Genomic DNA, 23625 nt, shown 5'->3' on the forward strand with positions numbered 1-23625 from the left:
GCCCTCTAAAGTCCCTCCCACCCTCTCCAAATCCTGCCCTTCCCAGGATCCATTCCCAAAACTCCAAGGGGGTCCAAACCTGGTAACTCTATGCCCTGCATACTATTTCCTTTGCAAAATCAAGAGGTGTGTGTGTGTGGGGGGGGAGCACTCCCAAGGTAACAGAAAAAGAGCGTGCTTCGTTGTGTTTTAATGCTCCCCCGACCACGCAATTCCTAACGCACGTCTGTGCCTGCTGTTGTTACTTACGCGTCTGAATCTGACCGCAGCTGCTGGTAAGTGACTCTCTGGGAAACCTACAGAAGAATAGGTTGGCACCTCCGGATAGGGAAATACCTGGAAATTTTGGGGGGTGGGTGAGTTGTGACCTCAATGGAGTATGATGCTATGGAATCCTCCCTCCAAAGCAGCCATTTTCTCCTGGGGGACTGATCGCTGTAGCCTGGAGATGAGCAATGAAACCGAGGCTGACATCCCTACGGGGGGGGGGGGCGAGTTTCCATAGAGGGTGGTCCTTTCCCAAAGGAAGCCGACTCCTCTCTACTCTCTTATTCCGCCCCCTCCCCACCAGCCTTTCTTCGGGAGGCCGCCTCCGCGAGGGAGGGGGAAAGGCCCTCCTAGGGCCCGCCCGGCAAGCTGGAGGGAGCCGCTCTGTCCTTGCTTGGCTCCGGGGCTTCTGCGTGGCACGGACAAGGGCGTGGCGGCGGCGGCGGCGGACGGTCTCAGAGCGGCGAGCAAGCCGTGTTAGGAGGAGCAGGCGGCGTCCCGCCCCGGGGCCATGGGAAGTGAGTGGCAGAGCGCGGGGTCCGAAGGGGGCGGGGGGGGGGAGGCAAAGGCAGCTGATGGGCATGGCGGGTCTGCGCGGTCCTTGCTGGGCTTGTTATGTGTGCAGCGTGGTATTTGGCGTAAGGGGTGGCCAAACTGTGGCACTCCAGATGTCCTTGGACTACAATTCCCATGAGCCCTTGGCAGTAGCATGCTCGCAAGGTTTCTGCACCACAAATCTTATATTGCATCAAGTGCTTTCTCCAAGGACAGCTGGAGAGCTACAGTTTGGCCACCCATAAGAGAGAAAGTTTCTGCACCACGCATCTTATAGCATCAAATGCTTTCTGCCAGAAATGTGCCCGTCCTATAGAAGGAGCGTTCTCGTTATGTTTTACTATTTACTTATTGCCCTGGCAAGCTAGGAGTGTGGTAGATCTAGGTTTGAATTCCCATTCTGCCTTGGGGCAATCTCTCACGCAACCTGAGTTCATTCGTAGAGCATCTGCTTGACATACAGAAGGGTTCAGTCCCTGGTATCAACAGTAAGATTTGGTAGTAAGTGATGTAACAGACCTTTGCCTGAGACCCTGGAGGGCTGCTGTCAGTCTGGGTAGATAACACTGACATTGATGGACCAAGGGTCTGAGCCAGTATAAGGCAGTTTCATGTGTTCATGTATATAACAATGGAGAATGACAGGAGCTGCTTAGGATCCCTATGAAGTAAATAAATAAAGACCCAACCCACAAACCTTAAAAACTGAAATTGCCTTTGTCACCACCTTTGATAGGTCTATCCTGAGCATTGTGAAACCGCTTCCATAAATGCAAGGGTGCAAAGCTATATAGTTGAAAGTGTTCTTGGAGATCATCTATCCCCTGCTTATTGAAGGAATATGGCATCCCTCCTCTAAAGAAAAAGGACTCACAGTCTCCCAAAGCAGTTTGTATCACTGTTGATGCCATTAGAAGATTTTTCCAAACATTGAGCCCAAATCTATTAATTTGTAATTTCTTTTGGTTACAATCCTCCTCTCAGGAGTTTTATTCCACTAGGTCCTGGCAGGTCAAAACCTTTTTTGATTGCCATGTGGGTCCAAATGGATACCCCCAAATTGGGCTGACTTATAGGGCCAAGTTCTGCCTGCAGTAATTTGGAAGAACAAGGACTTGCAGAGGGTATCTCATTTTCTCCTCCATTTTCTCTTTCCCTTCCCTGAAATCCCTCATAGTTTTTCCCATTTTCCTGTTACCTTCTCTCCTTCCCACCCAGCAGCCAACATACCTGTATAACCTCCCCATCTTCAGCCCTCTCACCACCACATAACAACCACTGATGGGAATTTTTAACTCCACAGTGTTCCCCCCATTACCCAAATTTCAGATTCTTCTACAAACCTGGGACTTTTTAAAAGGTTTGTAAAGAGATCTGTTTTATCCATTCACCAGTGCAGTCTCTGAATTTAAGTATCCTTACAATTGAAAAGCCCCAATTGAATCCTTTTCTGTTTTCCTTTTCTCCGTCCCTCCCAACAGCCAACCTACCTTTATTTGTTCCTCTGTCTTAAGCTTTTCTCCCCCCACCCCACCCCACCCCACCCCCAGCCCATTTGAGCCCTGCAAATCTGGTGGTATCAAGTCACCCAGAGGTTGCTGCCAGGTCTAGGGTTCTCAGCATTCATTTTGGGACGAGGAGATTTCCCAGAATTACAATTGAACTCCGGACAACAGAGATCTGTCCCCCTGGAGAAACTGGCTGCTTTGGAGGGTGGACTCTATTGCATTATACCTGACTGAGGCCTCTTCCTGTTTTACCATAAAATCTCCAGAAATTTCCCAACATGGAAAAGGCCCTGCTCCTTCTCCCAACCTTTTACTCACTGAAACCCAGCCTTGGAGGACTATAGTTGCCTAGCAACTACCACTGAGGAAATGTGTTGCTTAAAGCTTTTACCATTTATTTAACACCCCCCTCCAATGTTTTTAGGTTTGCTTTTTAAATTAAAAGTTCTCATATTTTTCTGCAAATCTGTGGCCCTTTTCCAAGTTAGTAGAAAAATCTGTCATGTCCATTCATAGCTTCAGTTGTCAGATTCAAATATCCAAAGACTTCTCTATTAGAATATAAGATTAGAATATACGTGTTTCTAAACCTTGCACACTGTAGTGAGTGTGGCTTCTTGTGAATAAATCTGCATGTTGTTTGATAGGAGTTCTGTGTAATTCAGAAGTTGCACAAATAAAAGATGGCTTAGTTAAGTATCACCTCACATGGTTTAGTTTGGGCTCACACTTCCAAATCTGTGGATATAGTATTGTTGCTGGAGGTGTCCTATAGCAATGGGTGAGTGTGCTGACAGCATAGCACGAGACCTACCTAGTCCAGTTCTGAGGCACTGCTTTCCTGTCATAAACCCTCAAAGTCTGCTTGCTGAGGCTGCATAGCCTGAATAAGATGAAATTGTGCTAACTAAAAGGCTTAAAAAAAAATTCTGATACCAAACATTTGTGTATCCTCCACAAACAAATTACCTAGGGTTAGGGACTATCTTTAGGCCCAGCTCAGCACTTTTGGGGGCTGCTCTCTCTCTCTTTATTTTGAAAATAAGATCTTATTAATCTAGGTAAACAACAGCATAGAAACTAGAACAATATTTTGATAGGATTTTTCCCTTATGGCCCAGTAGCCTGAAGGTGGAACTCATGTGTCCCAAACCAGGTTAATTGTCAGGCTGTGCACCCCACCTCCTTTACATAGCATCCCTCAGTTTGATGTTGGGTTGGGAAGGCCTGCATTCCCACTTGGTTTGATCTCTACATCCAGAAGTCTCAAGGGCAAATTGAGATTGCTTTCTTTCCCAGTTGCAGAGATGCATAGCCATGCTTTAATCCTGATTAAAAAGTTGGATGCTGAATAAGAAATAATCCTCATTTAGGTAAGATGCCTGTCTATGACTAGCATTTGTCTGGTTTGAGCATAATATTTCCTTTGGGCCTTAGAATCAATATTTCCTCTTTCAAAAAACAAACAAACTGTGTTACTTTAACCAGTTATCCAGCATTTTAACATTTCAATCGTTTTGCAGTGATTGTACTGCTCCCTTAATTCAGATTTTAAAAATAGCAGTTACAAGCTGAGTTTAGTTTTAGAAGAAGTGTTCTGTCTGGAATGGGATTGTTCAATTTTGTGGGATTTATGGCTTGTAGGAGGCATTATGTCAGCACAGTGATATCATTTTGCTTTTCTAAATGCAGTCTACCCTTGAATGATAAGATATGACCACAAGGGTCTTGATTGCATCTAACACATTAAATATTTACTCAGTGGCTCAGGAGCCACATGTGGCTCTTTGACATGTTACCTGTACTTCTTCTGACACTATTCCACAGTAAGGTTAGGGAAGTGGGTATGGCCATTGCCCCATTGAGCTTGTAGTTGACAGGTGGCTCACATCTTGAAACAGCCACCTTTGCAGTAACTGGAGGATGGGAAAGATGCAATCTTCCTCTCTCCCTTCTCCACAGCCTCTGCTCTCTCATCCCAGCAGCATTCAGGTAACTGTAAGAATGAGAGCATGCTGGCCGCAGAGAAGCAAAGCATATGGCTACCCCTGCCTCAGAAGGCACCCAGGAAAAGAGCAAGATGGTCTCAGTGGGAAGTGGTGGTTTCCTTCCCTTTTCCCATGGTCAACTTCCCTTAACCCCCTTTAAAATTTTAATCTTGCAGAGTTCTGTCTTTCATGTGCATTTATATGCTCCTGGAAATAATGTATAAATATAAACCCTGTTGATTTCATTGGGAGAGATCATAGAAGAATCATAGAGTTGGAAGGGGCCATACAGGCCATCTAGTTCAACCCCCGCTCAACGCAGGATCAGCCCAAAGCATCCTAAAGCAATTTAATATGTAAAAGAGAGATGAACAGAGGCTGTGTGTATAACTAATGACTGATTTTTAGATTGTTAAAAGGTCCTTTGGTATGATTATTCATGAACAAAAACTTTCTTAAGAAATCTGTTCTACAAGTGGGTGATTCCTCATCTTGTGTTGGGTACAAATTTTATCATAGCACATGCTGTTGATTTTTCTTTTAATTTTTTTTCTTTCTTCAACAGTCAAATTTCTTGAAATTATTAAACCCTTCTGTGCAGTTCTACCAGAAATTCAAAAGCCTGAAAGAAAAGTGAGTGTTCATATTTGTGTGTGAATTCATGTGTCTTTCTTGTTCCAGGTTTAAGCCTGTGCAGGGTCAGTTTACACTAATAGGGCTGCAACACTAAGCAGACACTTACTTCTGAGTAAACAGGAACTCACTGTAAGCCACTTTATAATGTGCACAGCTTTAACTGGGATATTCTCTCTAACAAAGCCTGCCCCCCCCCCCAAAAAAAAAACTCCAATAGTTAAACAAATCTTTGCTTGAGATTTGTATGGTGTTTCTGCTTTTCTAAAATAAAACTGTAAAGAATTCCTTGTGTCATGAAGTTGTTTTCTTTATAGAAGTGTTGAGATATTGAAACAAGTTGTTATTATCGTAATTTGTCCCATTCTTCTTTGATGTGTTCTACAGATACAGTTCAGAGAGAAGGTTTTATGGACAGCTATCACCCTCTTCATTTTTTTAGTATGCTGTCAGGTACGTGTCTTTATGGTGTAAAATGTGGAGGGCAGTAGTGAACATTTACAAGTGCAAAATATAGCTTGGTTAGTTTAGCTGTAGTAGAGAGTTTTTTATTAGCAGCCTGTATGTTTGATCATACGAAGTAGTTCACTAATGTCTTTAAAAGAGCTTTCTTAAATGGCTTCTGATATGTCTCAACTGTTTACGTTTTCTGGCTTTTACCAGGAACCCTGTGATCAGGAGAGGCGTGAAATAAGAAACTGAGCTTCTTGGGGAAAACCTCAATATAAAATTGCTTTGTTGTTTTGTGTAAAATGGCAGAATATTTGTCACTCTGTTAAACATATTGAAGACCTTTCCCTCCTTACATTGTCCTTGTTTTCTGTAAATCAAGTAGCATAAACCAATACTGATGCTAACTATAACTACAAATCTTGCAGATACCTTTATTTGGAATCATGTCCTCGGACTCTGCAGATCCTTTCTACTGGATGAGAGTCATCCTTGCCTCAAACAGAGGTCAGTGTACCAATTTCTTTCCCTTGTGGTTTTTCCTGGTCATTATTTGACTCCTTCTGCAGTACTAAATGAAGCTACTTTGAATGCGACCCCCATACAATTCAGTAGGACTTGTGTCTTTACAGATATGGGTGGGTTTGTACTGTTAGATAAAAAGACCAGCTGATGTGCTAATTTGATCTTGGTAGAAAACCATAGACTGGAACTTGGGTTCTTGGAAGATCATAATGAGAAATGGATGAATGATAGTGGCATAATTTCCCCCCATGCCCCAGCTACCAGAGTGTTCTGAACAAGTGTTTCATAGCCAAAGCTGCCACTGCAGCCTCTATACACCTCTCTTGTTGTTGTCTTGGCAGTGGAGTGCCAGGTCGATCTTGTACACCTGGGGTCAGGGGTCTACTCTACAATTTGGCACATCTCTTGACTGCTAGCTGTGAATAAAGTTACAGTATAGAACAGCCAGTCTTCAACATGGGGAAGAGATTAGATAACCTGTTCCAGAATGTACACATGCATTTGTGACACGCCATGTTCACATTTCCTGGCTGTTTATTTTATTTTATTTTTATATTTATATACTGCCCTCCCCGGGCGGTATATAAATATTATGTTACTTTGTTACTTTGATCCCCTCAGTGTACTGGATATGTTTTTAAAATTGTTTTTTATATGGCCTGGGAGGCATAACAGAAGATATATCTGAACTACATACAAAACAATCTGGTGTTTTGGACATAAATTCCAATAAATATTTACAGTTAAAATAGGGTTAGACTTCATGTTTTCAGATCTGTAAACCATGCCTTAGGAAAAGTGTCAGTTAGGTCTGTATTTAAATACCCATGTCGCAGATGGAAAGCTAGTGTGGGAGGTGGGGGAGGGGGGCATTGATTGGCAGTGCAGCCTTGTGCTTTTGCTTCAGACTAAGGTCACTGAAATCAATGGGTCTGAATTAGAGGAGCAACTCTGCATAGATGTGCATTGAGATTAGCCTGGTAAGATCTCCTCCCCCACAGACACACATAGTATTGAAATACCTTTCATTCAAAATACAGGCAAGAACAACGAAAAGCTGGCAGTAATGCAACTTTTTGCAGTTCGATGTAAAGACCAATATATTCAACATTGCAGAATGCTCTAATGAAAGTGTGTGGTGAATTGTCCTGTGGGAGTTTGTGAGGAACTGCTGATAGAGCTTGTTGTACTATTTGAGACTATGCTTCAAGATTTGTGTGTTCTTTATTTTGCAGGCACTTTGATGGAATTGGGCATCTCTCCCATTGTGACATCTGGATTGATTATGCAGCTTTTGGCTGGAGCCAAAATCATTGAAGTGGGTGATACACCAAAAGACAGAGCTTTGTTCAATGGGGCTCAGAAGTGTGAGCATAATTTTCAGTCTAAAGACATTCTCTGCCAATTACATTTCTATCCTGCTCTTTTTTGAGCCTAGTTAGGCATTTACTTCATGTATACCCTGCCTGTCTTCCCATTAGGGATGCAAACTGGCTGACACATCATTCTCTTCTCTCCTTCATTTTTATCCTTACAACAATAACCCTATTAGGTGGTTTAGACTGAAAGTTGTTGGCCCAAAATGATACAGAGAGCTTCCAGGGCAGAGTAAAGATTCAAAGCTGGGTCTCCCAGATCCTTGTCCTGTACCCACTAAATCACACTGGCTCCACAGTGGCATTCGTGGTTCCCTGTAATGTAGATTAGGCTGAAAAAACATGATTAGCCAAGATCATGCAGAACATGGGTAGGGGTCATTCGATCCTAGCCATAATTTGCAATTATTATACCAGACTAAGCACTCCTTTCAGAGATACTGCACCATACGTGGAGTCCTCTGTTCTTTCCAATCAGTTTGTACACAGGCCTGAACTTTGCAACCAAATGGACAAAAAGAAACAGGAATTGTCTGTCCTTTCTGTTTCAGTGTTTGGCATGATTATCACTATTGGGCAGGCCATTGTGTATGTCATGACTGGCATGTATGGCGACCCTGCGGAAATGGGGGCTGGAATCTGCCTCCTGATCATAATTCAGGTATGCCTCTGAGTGGTGTTAGAGGGCAGCTAAGCACAGGCGGGAAGTCTTTTGCATAGCTTTTATACCTTTTCCACCTTTGTCTTAATGTTAGGCACTCTTAGTTTGATGTAAGGATACTTGGATGTTGGGGAACTGTAACACAACAGAGAATGTGTTGGGTGCCCTTAATCAGGTTTCTGATGCCATGCAAGCCAGCTTCCTTCATAAAAAGCCTCAAATCCCTTCATTTCCTCTTTGCTTTGTCTTGGTGCTGCAGACTTAAGAGCACAACTGAGCACTAAGGGGCAGGTATGGCTGTGCTCAAAACAGCAAGGTGTCCCATGTTGCTGCTTCCTTTGCCTCCTCTGACAATATCTAGCAATATGAAGTGTTACATGCTGGCAGTTCTGCTGTCGAACATAGCAGCCCACAAAGTGGGGATGCTTGCAGTATAATGACATGCCCATAGAACAGCCCTAGTTGCTGTTGCATGGGAGGGAAGAGAGGAAATCACAGAACTTCTGCTCCTGGTGGCAGCCATAGGTAAGCCATAGTTTCCAGTTCCAGCCTAATATGAGTTTATTGCCAGAATACAGCTATATATTTTAAAAATAAGTAAGAGTATATACCGCACTTGTGAGAGTTCGGAATGCTTCCTATTCATTTTCTGTAAGTCTTTCAGTCTTCATAGAACGTAAGCCAGTATTGATATCCCTGTATAATGTGCAGAGTGCTGAGACTGATAAAGAGTGTATTTGCTCATCCCCTTAGAGATTATGCTACACCAGCTTGCTAATTGGAGGTTGATGCCTGCAGTGCAAATGTCTTCCCCACTGATAGGGGTGATTCTTCATTAAGAGTAGGTAACTTTGGCAGTTTGTGTGTGCTGTTTACAGATAAAGCACACAAATGCCATTTAATGAAATCATTGTGAAAAACTTAGGCATCAAGTCACTTTATAACACCAAAACTGAGAAAAAGAAGAATAAACGTTCTCTGGCTTTGGGAAGGTACACCAAAACTAAGTTTAATAACATGTAGATGTGTGCATATTCAACAGATCCCAGTGGTAAATACAAAATCTTGCACATTTCAGTAGACTTTACTATCAAGGAAGTATGCTAAATGTGGTATCAAAATGATCACTGCCAGGACATATGGGAAAAGGTGGAAGGAGGCAGCACCATGGACTGGCTGAATTGACCATCTGTCTGCTTTGGGATCAGTGTGATTTTTGAAAGCAAAATGATTGACCTGTGATTGTTTTCCCCCACAGTTGTTTGTTGCTGGTTTGATTGTGCTGCTGCTAGATGAACTGTTACAGAAGGGTTATGGCTTGGGTTCTGGGATTTCTCTCTTTATTGCTACCAACATCTGTGAAACCATTGTCTGGAAGGCCTTTAGCCCCACTACCATTAACACTGGCAGAGGTAAATTTTAGCTGCTGCTCTTTTGGCCCAATGCATGTGTAGATTAGGATAGTGAGTGACTTGTGATAAAGGAGCTGGTGTCCCAGAAAGGGTCTCCAGCTACTTGCACTTAAATGGAGACTTGGCACAACATTAAATTCTAAGTAAAAGGCATGATTTTCATACCCATTTCTCTAAATTGTAGAGTTAGCTAGGGATGGACACAAACTGGCTCATGAATGTTAGTTTGTGATTTATTCTGGCCAGTTCCTGGTTCATGAACCAAAGTTTTGAACTGATGATCCACCATGAACTTCCACAATTTTTAAAGAAGCTCATGGAGGTTCATGAACAGCAGAAAGCAGGAGCTTAAATGGATTGGAACCATTTAATCCCCCTGCTTTCTGCTCCCCACTGCTTTCTGCAGGGTGAACCCCTGCTTTCAGCTCCCTGTGAAAAGCAGCAGGAAACAAAAGCAGAGGTCACAAACAAGCTCAGTTTGCAAACCAAACTTCTGGTTTGTATCAGTTTGTGATTTGATTCATTAGTCAGTCATGACCCAAAATGAACCGCAAAAATGCAGTTCGTGCCCATCCCTAGTGATACCTAGACCCTTAGTAAACTTTGATAGTGTCATTTCCAAGAAAACTTTGCATATCAGAGGCAATGGAATTGTCTGGCAAGATTTAGCCAATAGTATCATCTCTGACCACACTGCACTGTGGTCAGAGTGTGGTCTGCACAACCTCTGAACATGCATGGGAGGTCTGCTGCAACAGTAGAACCTCTGGGGCTCTTTGGGATGTTGTACATATTAGGGAAGTCTGGTGAAATGAAGGTTAGAAAATCTGGAGCAGCATATGGCATGTTGCATGTCTCTCTATATTTTTTCATGTTCTAAATGAAAATTATCAGGCAAAGTAGCTTTTTCCTATGATGTTAGAATCCTATAGTTCAGGCATCTCACTTGCTGTTTGACAAGCATGCCTGAAAATCTGGAGTATAGAAAGCTTTACTGTGTTCTGGATAGTCATCCCAAGCTTCAGCTAGAGACTTGGGGTCTATCTGTAGAGAAGTAGTGTGTGTTTTTATGTGGAAGGGTTAGCAACTATAGTAACTTTGTAAACCTAAAGGTAGAATGGTACCATCAGTCTTATTAACCTGGTGAGAATGGTACACAAGCAATTTAGTACTGGGTTGTAGCTTCAACTTCTCCCCATTATCTAAGGAATTACCTCTTTTCTAATTTGCTTTATTTTATTTCTGCTTCTATACCGTAATTTCTTGGTTTCTTTCTGCCCTAATGTCCCCAGATTCCTGATGGCATACTTTTTCATTTATCAAATTAGAGGTGCACTATCCCCCCCCCCCCCCCCCGGTTTCCATGCAAACTAAGATTCTTTCCATTCTCACAAGTATTTCTGCGTGGATCCCTGTTCTGATTTGATGAAGGCAAAATGATGCAGAGTCAGTGACTTGCATCCTGCTCAGCAAAATTTGAAACCTTCCTCCAGTATAAGGAGGACTTCCTCTAACATCAGTGGCTCTTCCTCTGGCAGAAGAATCCTTCTGTCAGTTGAAGTCTCCTTAGAAAGACTGAAGTCTTCAGATATGACTCAGCGGAGTGTGAGGATACAAGGTGCTGAGAAGACTCCTCAGAATGTGGTTCCTTCTACATTGGTGAGATGGGGAGTCAAGCCCAGTAACTGTGCTCAGTGTGGGAAGGCAAGGCTAAAACAGCAAATCAGGCAGAGCTCATGAAACTAATACTCTTGCCGTTCCCTAGCAAGTTTGTTATAGTACATAATATATGACTTGATTGCTCCACACAGGCAGAGAGGAAATAGTGTGCTTTGTAACTCACAAATGCTACATTTTTGGACATCAGCGTGTCTTGTATTCTGAAACTGGACAGTGATTTCATATTTGTAATGCATCTGCGTTAATCTTTACTATTTAGCACTATTTATTTTATTCATGTGTAAATCTTTTTCACCATTCTCCTATTCATAGCAGCTTCATTTTTGAGATTAGATTGCACAGAGCCATTGTGCAAGCAGAGATGCTGCCCTCAGAAGCCAAACACTTGGAAGGTTCCAGATGCCCAAGGAAAGCACCTCCGCTAGCCAAACAGATCTGCAGGGTCCAAGCTGTTGTCTTTATATGTGTGTGTGTGTGCAGTCCATGTCCATGTCCTTTTGATGACTGAGATGAGCTTGTGAACAGTGAAATTATCACAGAGTAGCTATGAGGCGCCCTTTAACACTACAGGGGATATTCTTTTTTGTCTCGGTGCCTTCAGGAACAGAGTTTGAGGGTGCCGTCATTGCCTTGTTCCACCTTTTGGCAACACGAACTGACAAGGTCCGGGCCTTGCGGGAGGCTTTCTACCGCCAGAACTTGCCTAACCTTATGAATCTGATTGCCACTGTCTTTGTGTTTGCTGTAGTCATATACTTTCAGGTAAGTAAAGGCTGCAGCTTGTGTTTCCTACAGAAAGATTTTTTTTCCTCCCCGCATTAGAAGGAACTGCAGCAGAAAATGTTTGAAGCAATCTAAATGACTAGTGAATCTCTCACCATCAGAATTTCAAAGGTAGTTTTCTCAGCATTGGTGGTACTATGCCATTTACAGCAGCATGCTGAAATTTCTTCCCAGAGTTAGAACTTATGCTAGGGACAAAGTTTGACAATTTGGGTTGCCACTAAGGAGGGACCCGCTTACCTCCTTATACTCACTCTGTGGGTATGAATTTGCTGTAGGTCCTGCGAAGCACACCTCAACCAGGGCCAGGGCCTTCTCTGTCCTGGCTCCTACCTGGTGGAATGCCTGGTGGAATGAGCTCCGGGCCCTGATGGCACTCTCTGAGTTCTGCAGGGCCTGCAAGACGGAGCTCTTTCACCAGGCATTTGGTTGAGGCTAGGTGGTGAACCCAGGGTATGAGATTGGGTCCCCACCCCCCTTAAGGCTCCCAGACACAGTACTAGATTGTGCCCAGAGCTGCTAGACAATCTACCCCCTGATTTCTACCATCATCAATCTGGACCGACTCCAATGGCTCCATTGTGGGGAGAAGAGGTTTTTTAGTATTTTACTGCCATGTTATAGATTTATAGTTTTGGGGAATTGTTTTAGGTTATTATTGTATATATTGTATGTGGTTTTATGGAATTGGAAATTGTTTTATGTTATATTATTATTGTGAACTGCTGCAAGCCAGCTTGCTGGGAGTGGCGGCATACAAATCCAATAAATAAACAAATAAATAAATGTCCTTAGTTAAAATGCACAGTTTTAAAACTGCTATACAGAAAAGTGTACTTATGTGGACTCTGTCCTTTACTAGTTTCTTCCCTGAACCTCCTGAGAATAGCTTGGCACACGCATCAAAGTGGTTTGTTTGTCAACAATTTGCATTTGGCAAAAAATGCAAATATTTAAAGTAGGCTCACCTAAATAAACAGACTTTGGGAATGTGGCAGGAAATGCAGCTAGGGAAACTTGCCCTATAACACGGTGTTGAAAAATACTGCACACTCCTACCTTGAGAACAATTTCCATGTGTTGAAGTAATGCTGCAAAAAATGAGAGATATCGCTTTGAGTCAGAAATTCAGATCACGCTTGTCATGCATCAGGGGAACGGGTGGTGGTAGTAATTACTTCAGCAGAGTGTGAGGCAGGGCAGGCAAGCATATGAAAAAAACATAGGTCCAGAAAGTCAGCACAGGGGTGGGGGGAGCAAAGGAGCAGCAGGCTAGGAAAGGGTGCAGGGGCTTTTTTTCAAAAAGAAAGAGATGGTTGTAGTGTTCTGTTAGGCAGAAGGACTCCCTACCCATGGTGTGAAATTTCTGCAATTGCTGAAAATGTCCCCTGAGATCCTGTGGGGGTTTTTTTTGGGCGGGAGGGGGGATCCCCTCTTGCCCAGGAGCAGTATTTTAGGGAGCATTCAGGCTCTTAGTGGAGAGGGGTGCAGCAAGTCATATCGTGCTGGTAGAACTCTTTGCACCTACAGCAACACAGCTCTGCATCCAACCAAGGATTAGGAGTCAGAAGGGGCAGTGATGCCAGAGAGTGAAGGGAGAGCATGGTAAAAGCCAGTGGGTAAGGGATAGAGAGAGTGACTTTTGCATGTGTTCAGCAACAGGAAGGAACTGTATATCGAATTAAAATTAACAGAAGGTTAGACTACTACCTTTGAGTGGTTAGAGTTTTATGATTTTGGTGTGTAGGCATGGCGTCATGATCACAGGCAGCCAATTCTGTTTATTGTAGCAGGAAAACAGAATTGTGGCTTTTTAAAGAAAGGCATTTCTGACTTGGATTACAGTCTTTTTTTGGTTTAGTTTTGTTTTTATAGTAAAAGGTATCCCCTGTGCAAGCACCGAGTCATGTCTGACCCTTGGGGTGACGCCCTCCAGCGTTTTCATGGCAGACTCAATACGGGGTGGTTTGCCAGTGCCTTCCCCAGTCATTACCGTTTACCCCCCAGCAAGCTGGTAATCATTTTACCGACCTCTGAAGGATGGAAGGCTGAGTCAACCTTGAGCCGGCTGCTGGGATTGAACTCCCAACCTCATGGGCAAAGCTTTCAGACGGCTGCCTTACCACTCTGCGCCACAAGAGGTTTTTATAGTACATTATTTTATTTGACCTGATTTATGTCAATGTTAACATGTTGTGCATCGCCCTGAGCCATGTAGGGAGGAGCAGTTTATAAATCTCATATAATTATAATTATAATATTTTACTGTGTATTTTAGGGGTTTCGTGTTGACCTCCCAATCAAGTCTGCCCGTTATCGTGGACAATACAGCAGCTATCCTATCAAACTCTTCTATACCTCCAATATCCCCATCATCCTTCAGTCTGCCTTGGTCTCCAATCTTTATGTTATTTCTCAGATGTTGTCTGTGCGGTTCAGTGGAAACTTCTTGGTCAATTTACTTGGGCAGTGGGCTGTAAGTATTGCACTAACAGGCTTCCTTTTGGAGTGGTAGTAGTTCAACAAAACCCATAAACAGCATTGGGCTTTACTGTCTCCTCTCCAGGATGTGAGTGGAGGTGGTCCAGCACGCTCCTATCCTGTCGGAGGCCTCTGTTACTATCTCTCCCCTCCAGAATCCATGGGCGCCATCTTTGAGGATCCTGTCCATGTGATGGTTTATATTATATTTATGTTGGGCTCGTGTGCATTTTTCTCCAAGACATGGATTGAAGTGTCAGGATCGTCTGCAAAAGACGTAAGTGTTTTTTGTTTGGTTGCAACTGTTCTGTAGTCTCAAATCATTTTGGCTTTTGGTACCACTTATATCCAAGGCTAGTTTCCACTTTTCATCTGGCTATGAAATGCTGTGGTCACTGTTTCTGCAGGTTGCCAAGCAATTGAAAGAACAGCAAATGGTGATGAGAGGCCACAGGGATACATCTATGGTTCATGAATTAAACAGGTAAGAGAAGCACAGTCTTCTTGAACCCAACCTACACTGTTCAAATCCTCCCAACTATTCTGGTCTCAGACTTATGGCACCTTTAGCAAAGTGATTTCAGCTGTTCAGCACCTCAAAGTGCAAAGAATTGATCCTGGTCCTGCAGTGTTTTGCCTAAAGCAAAATGAGTGATAGGGTTGTGAGTGTCCTGCATAGTGCAGGGGTTTGGACTAGATAACCCAGGAGGTCCCTCCCAACTCTTATTATTCTATGATTCTATAAAATAGCATGAGTTTGCCCCTCTCTTTCAATAAAGATAGTGAAACAGTCTGAAGGTTGCCTAAGATAGCTTTAGTAGATTTACTAGGCAGGAAGAGTTGAACACATGAAACTGCTCTCTACTGAATCAAAACATTGGTCCATTAAGGTCAGTACTCTCTACCCAGACTGGCAGTAGCTCTCCAGGTCTCAGGTCTTTCACTTCACCTGCGACCTCTGTTCGTATTTTGTCTGCACACAACTGACTTATGGCGACCCCAGGAACATGGGGTTTTCAAGCTGGGAAATGAGCAGAGGTGGTTTGCCATTGCTTTCCTCTGCATAGCAACCTCAGTCTTCCTTTGGGATTAGCACTAAGAGGTCTTTAACTTTGGGCTTGGCAATGATGGATCTCAGGCTGTCAACCAATTTTCTGGCCTAGCCTTTGCTGGTCTAATGGATAAAACTGAAAGCAAATCTTCAGATGAATCGAATCTTCAATTGAGTCGAAAGCCGCTTCGAGTCTGATGTTGGCAGGCCCAGCTTGCAGCCATGACATTTCTTTTTCTCCCCCTTTTTTAGATATATCCCCACAGCTGCTGCGTTTGGAGGCTTGTGCATCGGGGCCCTCTCAGTCTTGGCTGATTTCCTCGGGGCTATCGGTTCAGGCACCGGCATTCTGCTTGCAGTCACTATTATTTATCAATATTTTGAAATTTTTGTCAAAGAGCAGGCAGAGGTTGGTGGAGTGGGAGCTTTATTTTTCTAATTGTCTGACTGTTGCTTAGCTTGTGAGAAAGGGAACTGCAGCCAAATGTCATTCCCCTCCCCCTCCCACCCCCGAGTGGTGCTGTGTACCCCATTTCTCACAATGGGCATTGTGCAATGCCTGGGTGCAGCTTCTGTGCCAGCTGCCTTAAGAATCAAAGTTTACACTGTCTGGGGGGGGGGGATCTCTTGAATGTTGCCAGTAGTGTTGGAAAACAACACATCTGCCTTCCCCTTTATAAAGACCATAATCCAACAGTGCCATTTAGCTTATTGTGAACACTTTAGAAGTACATGCCATTTCCCCAAGATCTATATTGTACATTATTTTTATATGTAAAAAACGCCCCACCCACCTTCCTCCTGGTCTATGCTGAACACCCTTTTGTCATTGGCATCATGTTTTGAAGTGAAAAGCTGGGCAAGCATATTAGGCCAGGCAGTGACATTCATCTTGTCACAAACTGATAGAAGGGCAAGGAGAGGGACGCTGGAGATCCCTGTCTGAGACTTCCACCATGCCTTTTTGAGATCCATGTGTCCTTGGGAGGGGGAAACCTGTGCTGCTGAAGCTTCATCCTGGTTCTGCTTTTTGGTACGCCCAAAAAGAACACGCGAACCCTCAAAGCAGCATGCCGAGTAACAAGAGGGGAGAAAGGAGCGAGTCACCCTGAAGACAGTGCTGCTGTTGTGCTTCCTGGTGGTGAGGTAACTATTGTAAGCACTAGACAATAAACTTATTTAATTAAAATATCACCTTTGCTGGTTTTGGGAGACAACTGGCTGTTACTACTCAGTGGGAAACAGCTGTAATTGAAAAGAGAGGCCTTAAGAGTGAGGAGTCATTTGGCTCTTGCTCTCAAGCCAGCTTGGTATGGTGGTTAAGAGCAGCAGCCTCTAATCTGGAGAACTGGGTTTGATTTCCCCACTCTTCCACATGCAGCCAGCTGGGTGACCTTGGGGTCATAGTCCTGATAGGCTTCAGTGTGATTCCTTTTCCATTAATGTTCTTCTGGCATGTTTTGTGCCAGTCCAGACACGAGGCTTTGTCCTGTTTAGCAGGCAGAATTGCATATGAAATAGGTACTGCCTTACCACCAGCTGCTCACCTTTTCTTACCTTAGGGAGCCTTGAATAGAATATTTTGAGTTGTGCTGGCACAACACTTCATCTGTTATATTAAAAGAAACCACTACAGTTCGTACCATGTTGAACCTTCCAAAGTGCATCACAGCAGTAATTCTTACAACGAATGTAAGGTAATATTATTGCATATTTAGAAGGGAGGAGGTGAGTACATTTAGGTAATAAATGTTACTCTTTACTAAGGCTTTTTTGTGATCGTATTCACTTATACAGAGAACTGGCAGCTTTTATTCAGGGCTTCCCCAAGTCCAGAGGCATTGGTGGAAACTGGCAAAGACTCACATTAAAAAGTGTACTGCAAGAAAGCACTGGTCTTTACCAGAGTTCTGTACTGTTTTGCTACAACTCAGTAAAAGATCTACCTCTCTGGACTTGTATAAGGCCACCTGGTTATTTCTTGCTAGAAGGAGATTTGAACCAGCACTTTTCCATTTCATATTTCACTGCAGCTTCCTAATACCCAAAATCTTTTTTTTAACCGTCAGTTATGAAGCAGGCAAAGATTCAGACATGATCCCGAGAGGGCAGAATATGCAACCTGACTGCTGTTTGTGTTCGTTTTAGCAACACAAAATGCAAGGCATCTAGGCATGATATTTGGGCTAAGGTCTGACTTTATCTGGAGTGGGGAGGTCTGACTGTTTGGTGAATGTCTTGGCTACAATGTCACTTGTTCCAATGACAAGTTCTTGGGTTAACCTATACTTCAAGTAGAAGCCAATAGTATGATGAGGGCAGCTGCTTCAGAAATACATTTAGATAATTCTGGAAGGAGAAAGAAAAAACACTAAAAGACCACTCTAACATTTCAAACAAGTGAAAGACAAACCTTTCTGCACCTCTACACTTCCTCCAAAGCTGAGATTCAAAGTTTGAACCACCAGTAAAAAGCATAACAATGACTGTAGAAAGTGTGTAAAGACATTTATTTTTCATAGACAATTCTAGTCAATCAGGATACAGAAAGTGAATTACAGGTAATGCAGCCTTTCAGACAGTAAGCCTACCCACCCATGGTTGTCTTCAAAAAGGTTTACTGCTGGATGTAACTTCAAGTACTTTTAATTAAAGAGCTGCCATTGTGGGATCGCCACTGCTGTGGGTCTTGATCAAGGAAATGCTTCTAAAGGACTAAGTATGATGCAGTCTCAGAATTTCATGAATGGTACTTGAAATGGTGTGTCTGTTGCATGCTTCATAGCTAAAGCATAAGCATAAACCTTGGCATCCACTATAAGGTGCTCGATTGCCACCAGCTCTGTAAAATAATTTTTTTTTTTTTAGAATAGTCCTCACTACTGTTCCAAAGAATACAAAGAGTATGTGCATCACGGATTTCTCCCATATGCATTGAATACAGTTAGAGCAACTATTAAAAAGTTGAAGACTGCAGTTCAGAACACGACATTTCCACTTAACGCAAACACTCCTTTTGAGGCACAAAGGCGCACACACGCAGCTCCGCACCTGTGTGTGTGTGCCAAGTTACGCACCGGCGCTCGCGCCTCCCCTCCCACCCCACGGTTGCTGACTTGTTGGGATGGTTCATAAACACTGAATGAAACACTGCTGCTCAGAAGACTGATGCTGGGTATGAGAAATCTCACAATAAAGAACATCTCTTCATGGCAAACCATACAATCTCCAAACACAAAATCCTGCCAAGGCTCAAATCTGAGGTATCTGCTAAAGGCTGAAGCTTTCCCTCAATGATTGCACTTACCCTCGATTCTCTGCAATAAATCATTCTTCGGTAGTGTAACTACTTCCACAAATTCTGAAAGGGGACAAAAAAAAAATCAGAAAATCAAATAACAACTTCATTTTTACTATATTCTAAAAGATGGCCTCTTTTAGGACACAGAGGAAATGGAGACCTAGCCAGCCTCTGTGCTCTGCAAGATGGTTTCTCAAAGCCTAACATCAGGAGATGAAGAACAGCCCCAGAAGAATGGCACCAAAGAACAGATAAGACAACATTTCACACTATGAAATAATTCTTAACATGGTTTAGAACTGTGGTTTTCCTGAATGGTCACTCTTGAGAAGTGGCCAGTGAGTGGAAGATTTGTGTCTTCCCCCTGTGAGGTCTACTGCTGCAGATGCCACTTTCCTCACAGTTTTGGGGTCTCATGAGGGAGCCATAAACTGGGGCTGACTTCAGCCCAAGGGCCTCTATGTCTGAATGCAAAACTGCAGTTGATGGTGGTTGATCTTCACTTACGAACAAGAGCCTGATGATGGTGGAAAGTGCCATCAAGTCACAGGTGTCTTAGGACAAGCCCATAGGATTTTCAAGGTAAGAGATATTCAGAGGTATCTTACTAGCCTATACTACCCTACTTAGCTACTGAGATCTGACAAGATCAGGGTGAACAAGACCTTAGAAATCCCAAAATTCCTCTTCTTTCTAAACTTTCCAATGTGACTAAAAATATTTATTTGAGGAGATTGAAAAAAGTATAAAGAGAATGGATTTTGAGTCCCCGTCTAGCAGATTCTCCTAGATAGTCATCTCTAGAAGCATTAGAAGCACTAGGAATCCTTTTGAAGCATGACTGTGGCTCACATATTAGTGGATTACTGAAAAGTCCAGATTAGGGCCAACCAAAATGACACAAAATAAACTAATAAAAATTATAGTAATTAAAAGGGGGGAGGGCTTAAGACTTTCTCTGAAGTTTCCCTCTGTAAAATTGAGAGTGTCAAGTTGCAGCACTGATGTAGTAAAAAAAATGTTGTATTGGAGACACAAAGGCCAGCAACAGTTCAAATGTCCAGGTGAGACACTCAGATCCCTTAAAGGCTGAGAGCAGGCTGTATTCATAATACAGGAGATAAATTTAAGGCAATGCAAGAAATACAAAGTTTCTTCTACTTTGGTAAGTTACAATGTACAACATCTCCCACCCCACCCCCCTGTGTTTTGTTTTCTTTTTTGATGGGAGGCGGAGGGAAATAATATTAAACCAGATGAAGTGTTGAACCAGACAGCTTTCACACTGTTTTGGGACATTTTGGCTGGTCCTAATCATTATCTGGCTTTTTGGAGGAGTGGGGTGAAGGTCTTGTTTGACCAGCATAGTCACCTACAACGTCTTTCTATTGAAAAGTAAGAGAGCTTATGAGAACGAGAGGAAGATACAACTATTAGCCACCAAGAAAACTATCTTGAAAATGATCAAGCAGCATACTTATCTGCAGTTCCAGCTACAGTGAATTTAAGCATACCACATACCTCCTTCAGCTGTGTAGAGAAAACAAAAGGCACAAATATAGAAAATTGCATGTTTTGGAGCATCATATTCTAAATGTTTTCATAACGGTATCAAACTTCAATAGCTGAATCCAATCTCTGCACTTCTCCTGCAGCATCCTGCTTTGGGATGTCACTGGACCAAAGAGAGGTTTGCTGTCTTTTCGTGTTTCTTATTATTGGTTGGTTTTGTTTTGTTGACACAATGGTTAAGCACCAGGTGTCTGCAATGTGACAAGATCGCATAGTTCTGGACCATACAGCTTTAGTTTGTAAATGGTAGGAGCCATAATTACATCACAGAACACTTGAGAACAGCCATAGCTCAGCAGTAGAGCATCTGCTTGGCACGCAGTAATTCCCAGGTTCAGTGCCCAGCATCTCCAGTTCAAAGGATTGGGTGGTAGGTGAGGTGGAAGACCTCTGCCTGAGAATCCCAGGGAGCCAGTGCCAGCCAGTCAGAGAAGGCTACCGTGCCTCAAGAGACCAACGGTCTGATTCAATGAAAAACAGCTCCATGTGCTGTCTTGCATGAAGCACTGCAGCATGCCAGAATGGAAAGTTTAGCATAGCCCAGGAATGGCCAACATGTGGCTCTCCAGATGTCTATGGACTACAATTACCATAAGCCCCTGAGAGCATGCGAAGCCACAGTTTAGCTACCCCTGGAGCCTGTTTCTGATAATTTACAAATTCAATATGAATGGTCACATATGGAAATATGGCACTACCTCATTCTGTTTAACAGACAAAATGGCTCTTGGTTTCTAGCCACTGGATGTATTTTCCTCTTATACTGACTGAAACATATTATTAGGAGGTATATTTGGTTCCTGGAACCATATACTAAACGCTGCACAATTTCATTTAATCCAAGGAGAATGAGATGCAGGTCTCTTGACACTGAAACCATTATTGTGACACTAAAAAGAAAGAAAAACTATCAAAGAGAATGGACTCACCAGGCTTTTGTTTGGGCTTCAGATTGGCAGGACTGTCCCCATTGATGGTGACAGTTGCAATGTGTGATGCACAGTTTGTCAAGCCTGGGTCCAAACACAGTGCTAAAAATAAATGAAAAAATAAAGCACAATGGCTTAATCCAGTGGTCCCCAACCTTTTTATCACCGGGGACCGGTCAACACTTGACAATTTTGCTGACGCTGGCGAGGGGGGGGTAGTCTTTTGCCGAGGGACATCGCCCCCGCCGCCTGAGCCCCTGCTTCGCTTGCTTTCTTGCCGGCACCCCTGACTTCCCGCCACCCACTGGGGGGGTGCTCTCAGCAGCAGCTGTGCAGTGCTACACCGAGAGGGAGCCCCAGCCATGGCGGCCACTGGAGAGCACCAAAGGTGAGCTAGCAGCAGAGTGGCAGGGCAGCTCCCAAGGCAGCAGCTGAGGAGGAGGATGAGGACGAGCCGTGGCCCGGTACCAACTGATCCACGGACAGGTACCGGTCCCCAGCCCAGGGGTTGGGGACCACTGGCTTAATCAACTCGAAAAACAAGAACCGGAGGCCCGGAGACAAAAGTTTTACCCCAGCAAACAAAATGTACAAGGCTAATTACAGAATTTGAATCAGAATCTACTGGTTTGAGGAACCAGATTCTAAACTCTGCTGCAACTCAGCGTGCCACAGGGTAACATGTCAGTGCCAGTCACCAGATTCTCAAGATCCAGAAATAGCTGGAATCCAGAAAGTTAGATGATGAAGTAACTGGACTGCAACTAACAGCGTGACTGTGGTTTGGGGCACAATCCAAAGGCTCCTACTGGACAGCAACCCCTGTTGAACCCCCTCCCTGTATGGGAGCTGCAGCAACCACTATGCCCAGTTGTACAGGGGCCAGGGCTGTGTGACCACCCCAAAACATCCATGCCTAGGATTCCTCCCCCCGTACTGTTGGCAGAGATGTTAGTATCATTCAAACAGAGAACATTATTTTCTGCAGAGTGTCTTAATTCTAGCATGTATTTATTATAACAATGGCCATTTATTTCTTGTGCGTGCCCTTTTTCCATGGGAATTTATATCTGCAAATTCTGAAATGCTTTGAATACTCAAACATCAATTTATTTTAAGTTACATTTTTACCATCTTAAATATACTTTACTAGTCTGGGGATGGAGTGAAACAAGACCCAAAGTCAGCCATGAAATTTTTTTTAATTTTAGTTTTACTGAGCATCCCACAAGCTACCAAGAAGAAAAAAATAACAACTCTGTGGTAAGCATTTCTCTTTGACAGGAAAGAAACAGAGCAGGAACCTGAGACAATGGAGAGAAAAATATAATAAAAGTCTGTCAGTGTCACTCTGTGTCCCTGACCTTTATGATCCTATGGGTTCTTTGGAATACAGATACAGAGTGGTGGGTTCTGCAGCAGGAGGTGGTCAGAAGCCTTGCTGGGCACATACTTTCTAGGGAGAGCACCAGCATAAATGTCTGAGAGTGCCACAGTGCCCCCTGATCAGCATGTTGGGGTCCCTCTGCTCTACATACTAATTTTAGTTTCCCACCCAATGCAATTTGGGGGGAGGGATGACACCAGCATCTTCAGATACACTCCTTAAGGTTGAGGAACATGGGTTCAGAGCTGAAGAAGCTTGAAAACAAGGCTTTATGAATGGCCTCTCCTGACTTCTCCAGCTCAATTTGATCTCTTTTATTATTATTATTAATAATCGTATTTATATCCCACCCACTCCAGCAAAGCGGGACTCAGGGCGGCACATAGCATTTTAAAAGGCCTACAACTGAACCATAAGGTTTATTATTAAAACAGTCTTCACCTTCTCCCAGTACCCTTTATCTTGCTGCACAAATGCTATTATTTTCCTCACTTTTTGAACAGTGGTATTCATTTACTTCATTTATATTCCTGCCTTCCTCGACAATGGGGACCTAAATCAGCTTCAATGTTCTTTCCTGCATTATATCCACACATCAACCCCATAAGGTAGATTAGGCTTAGACTGTATATACAGGGGTGGCCAAATCCTGGCTCTCTAGATGTCCATGGACTACAATTAACCCACTAGAGAGCCACAGTTTGGCCACCCCTAGGCTGCTTCCCACTAAGTTTCCATGGTAGAATGGGAATTCCAACCAGGGTCTCGCAGATCTTAGCCTGACACTCTAACCACAATTGCACCTGGAGAGCACTCGAGGATGTCCCCTTTATATCCTGTTTCTTCCTCCAATTCACGCAAAGCAGCACTCTCTGGACTTTCATTTTCGTCAATGAGACCTGCAATGCAATTCAGAACTACAATCAGCTGTGCTGAAAGGATGTTGAGTTTTGGCGAGATCAGTGGGACTAGGAGGTTCTTGGATGCACGGTGTGTGCTCTGACTGGATACATATAAAGACAGGTTCCCCCGCAAGGATGAGGCACATTTTTGCAGCACAGTTTGG

At 43.4% G+C, this 23625-nt stretch overlaps 2 protein-coding genes across 8 annotated transcripts in view; one reads left to right on the forward strand and one right to left on the reverse strand.

Moving 5' to 3' along the window:
- Positions 1 to 23625, reverse strand: part of NUDT5 (nudix hydrolase 5) — a 119769-nt gene that overhangs the window by 79539 nt on the left and 16605 nt on the right. For 2 of the 3 annotated variants that reach the window (XM_077337952.1, XM_077337951.1), the window contains 4 exons: positions 23363 to 23458; positions 21173 to 21274; positions 18678 to 20201; positions 17862 to 18212 (listed from right to left, as the gene is read on the reverse strand). In XM_077337952.1, the coding sequence (XP_077194067.1) occupies positions 20176 to 20201; positions 21173 to 21274; positions 23363 to 23458 (224 nt within the window). In that variant the 3' untranslated portion in view covers positions 17862 to 18212; positions 18678 to 20175. Of the gene's footprint in view, positions 1 to 17861; positions 18213 to 18677; positions 20202 to 21172; positions 21275 to 23362; positions 23459 to 23625 lie in introns of those variants that run through there. The other variant, XM_077337950.1, reaches the window with a different exon arrangement.
- Positions 58 to 16559, forward strand: SEC61A2 (SEC61 translocon subunit alpha 2). 5 transcript variants are annotated; one of them, XM_077337938.1, is made up of 14 exons: positions 58 to 275; positions 572 to 785; positions 3630 to 3703; positions 4884 to 4951; positions 5339 to 5404; positions 5830 to 5908; positions 7162 to 7293; positions 7854 to 7963; positions 9222 to 9375; positions 11657 to 11817; positions 14117 to 14314; positions 14405 to 14596; positions 14727 to 14803; positions 15623 to 16559. In XM_077337938.1, the coding sequence occupies exons 6-14, from the start codon at positions 5848 to 5850 to the stop codon at positions 15807 to 15809; spliced, it is 1272 nt and encodes a 423-aa protein (XP_077194053.1). In that variant the 5' UTR covers positions 58 to 275; positions 572 to 785; positions 3630 to 3703; positions 4884 to 4951; positions 5339 to 5404; positions 5830 to 5847; the 3' UTR covers positions 15810 to 16559. The 5 variants fall into 5 exon arrangements, with proteins under 5 accessions (XP_077194053.1, XP_077194051.1, XP_077194054.1 ...); XM_077337936.1 differs by lacking the exon at positions 3630 to 3703; XM_077337939.1 differs by lacking the exon at positions 572 to 785.

Source organism: Paroedura picta, chromosome 5 (assembly GCF_049243985.1).
Source record: "Paroedura picta isolate Pp20150507F chromosome 5, Ppicta_v3.0, whole genome shotgun sequence".
Taxonomy (NCBI): domain Eukaryota; kingdom Metazoa; phylum Chordata; class Lepidosauria; order Squamata; family Gekkonidae; genus Paroedura; species Paroedura picta.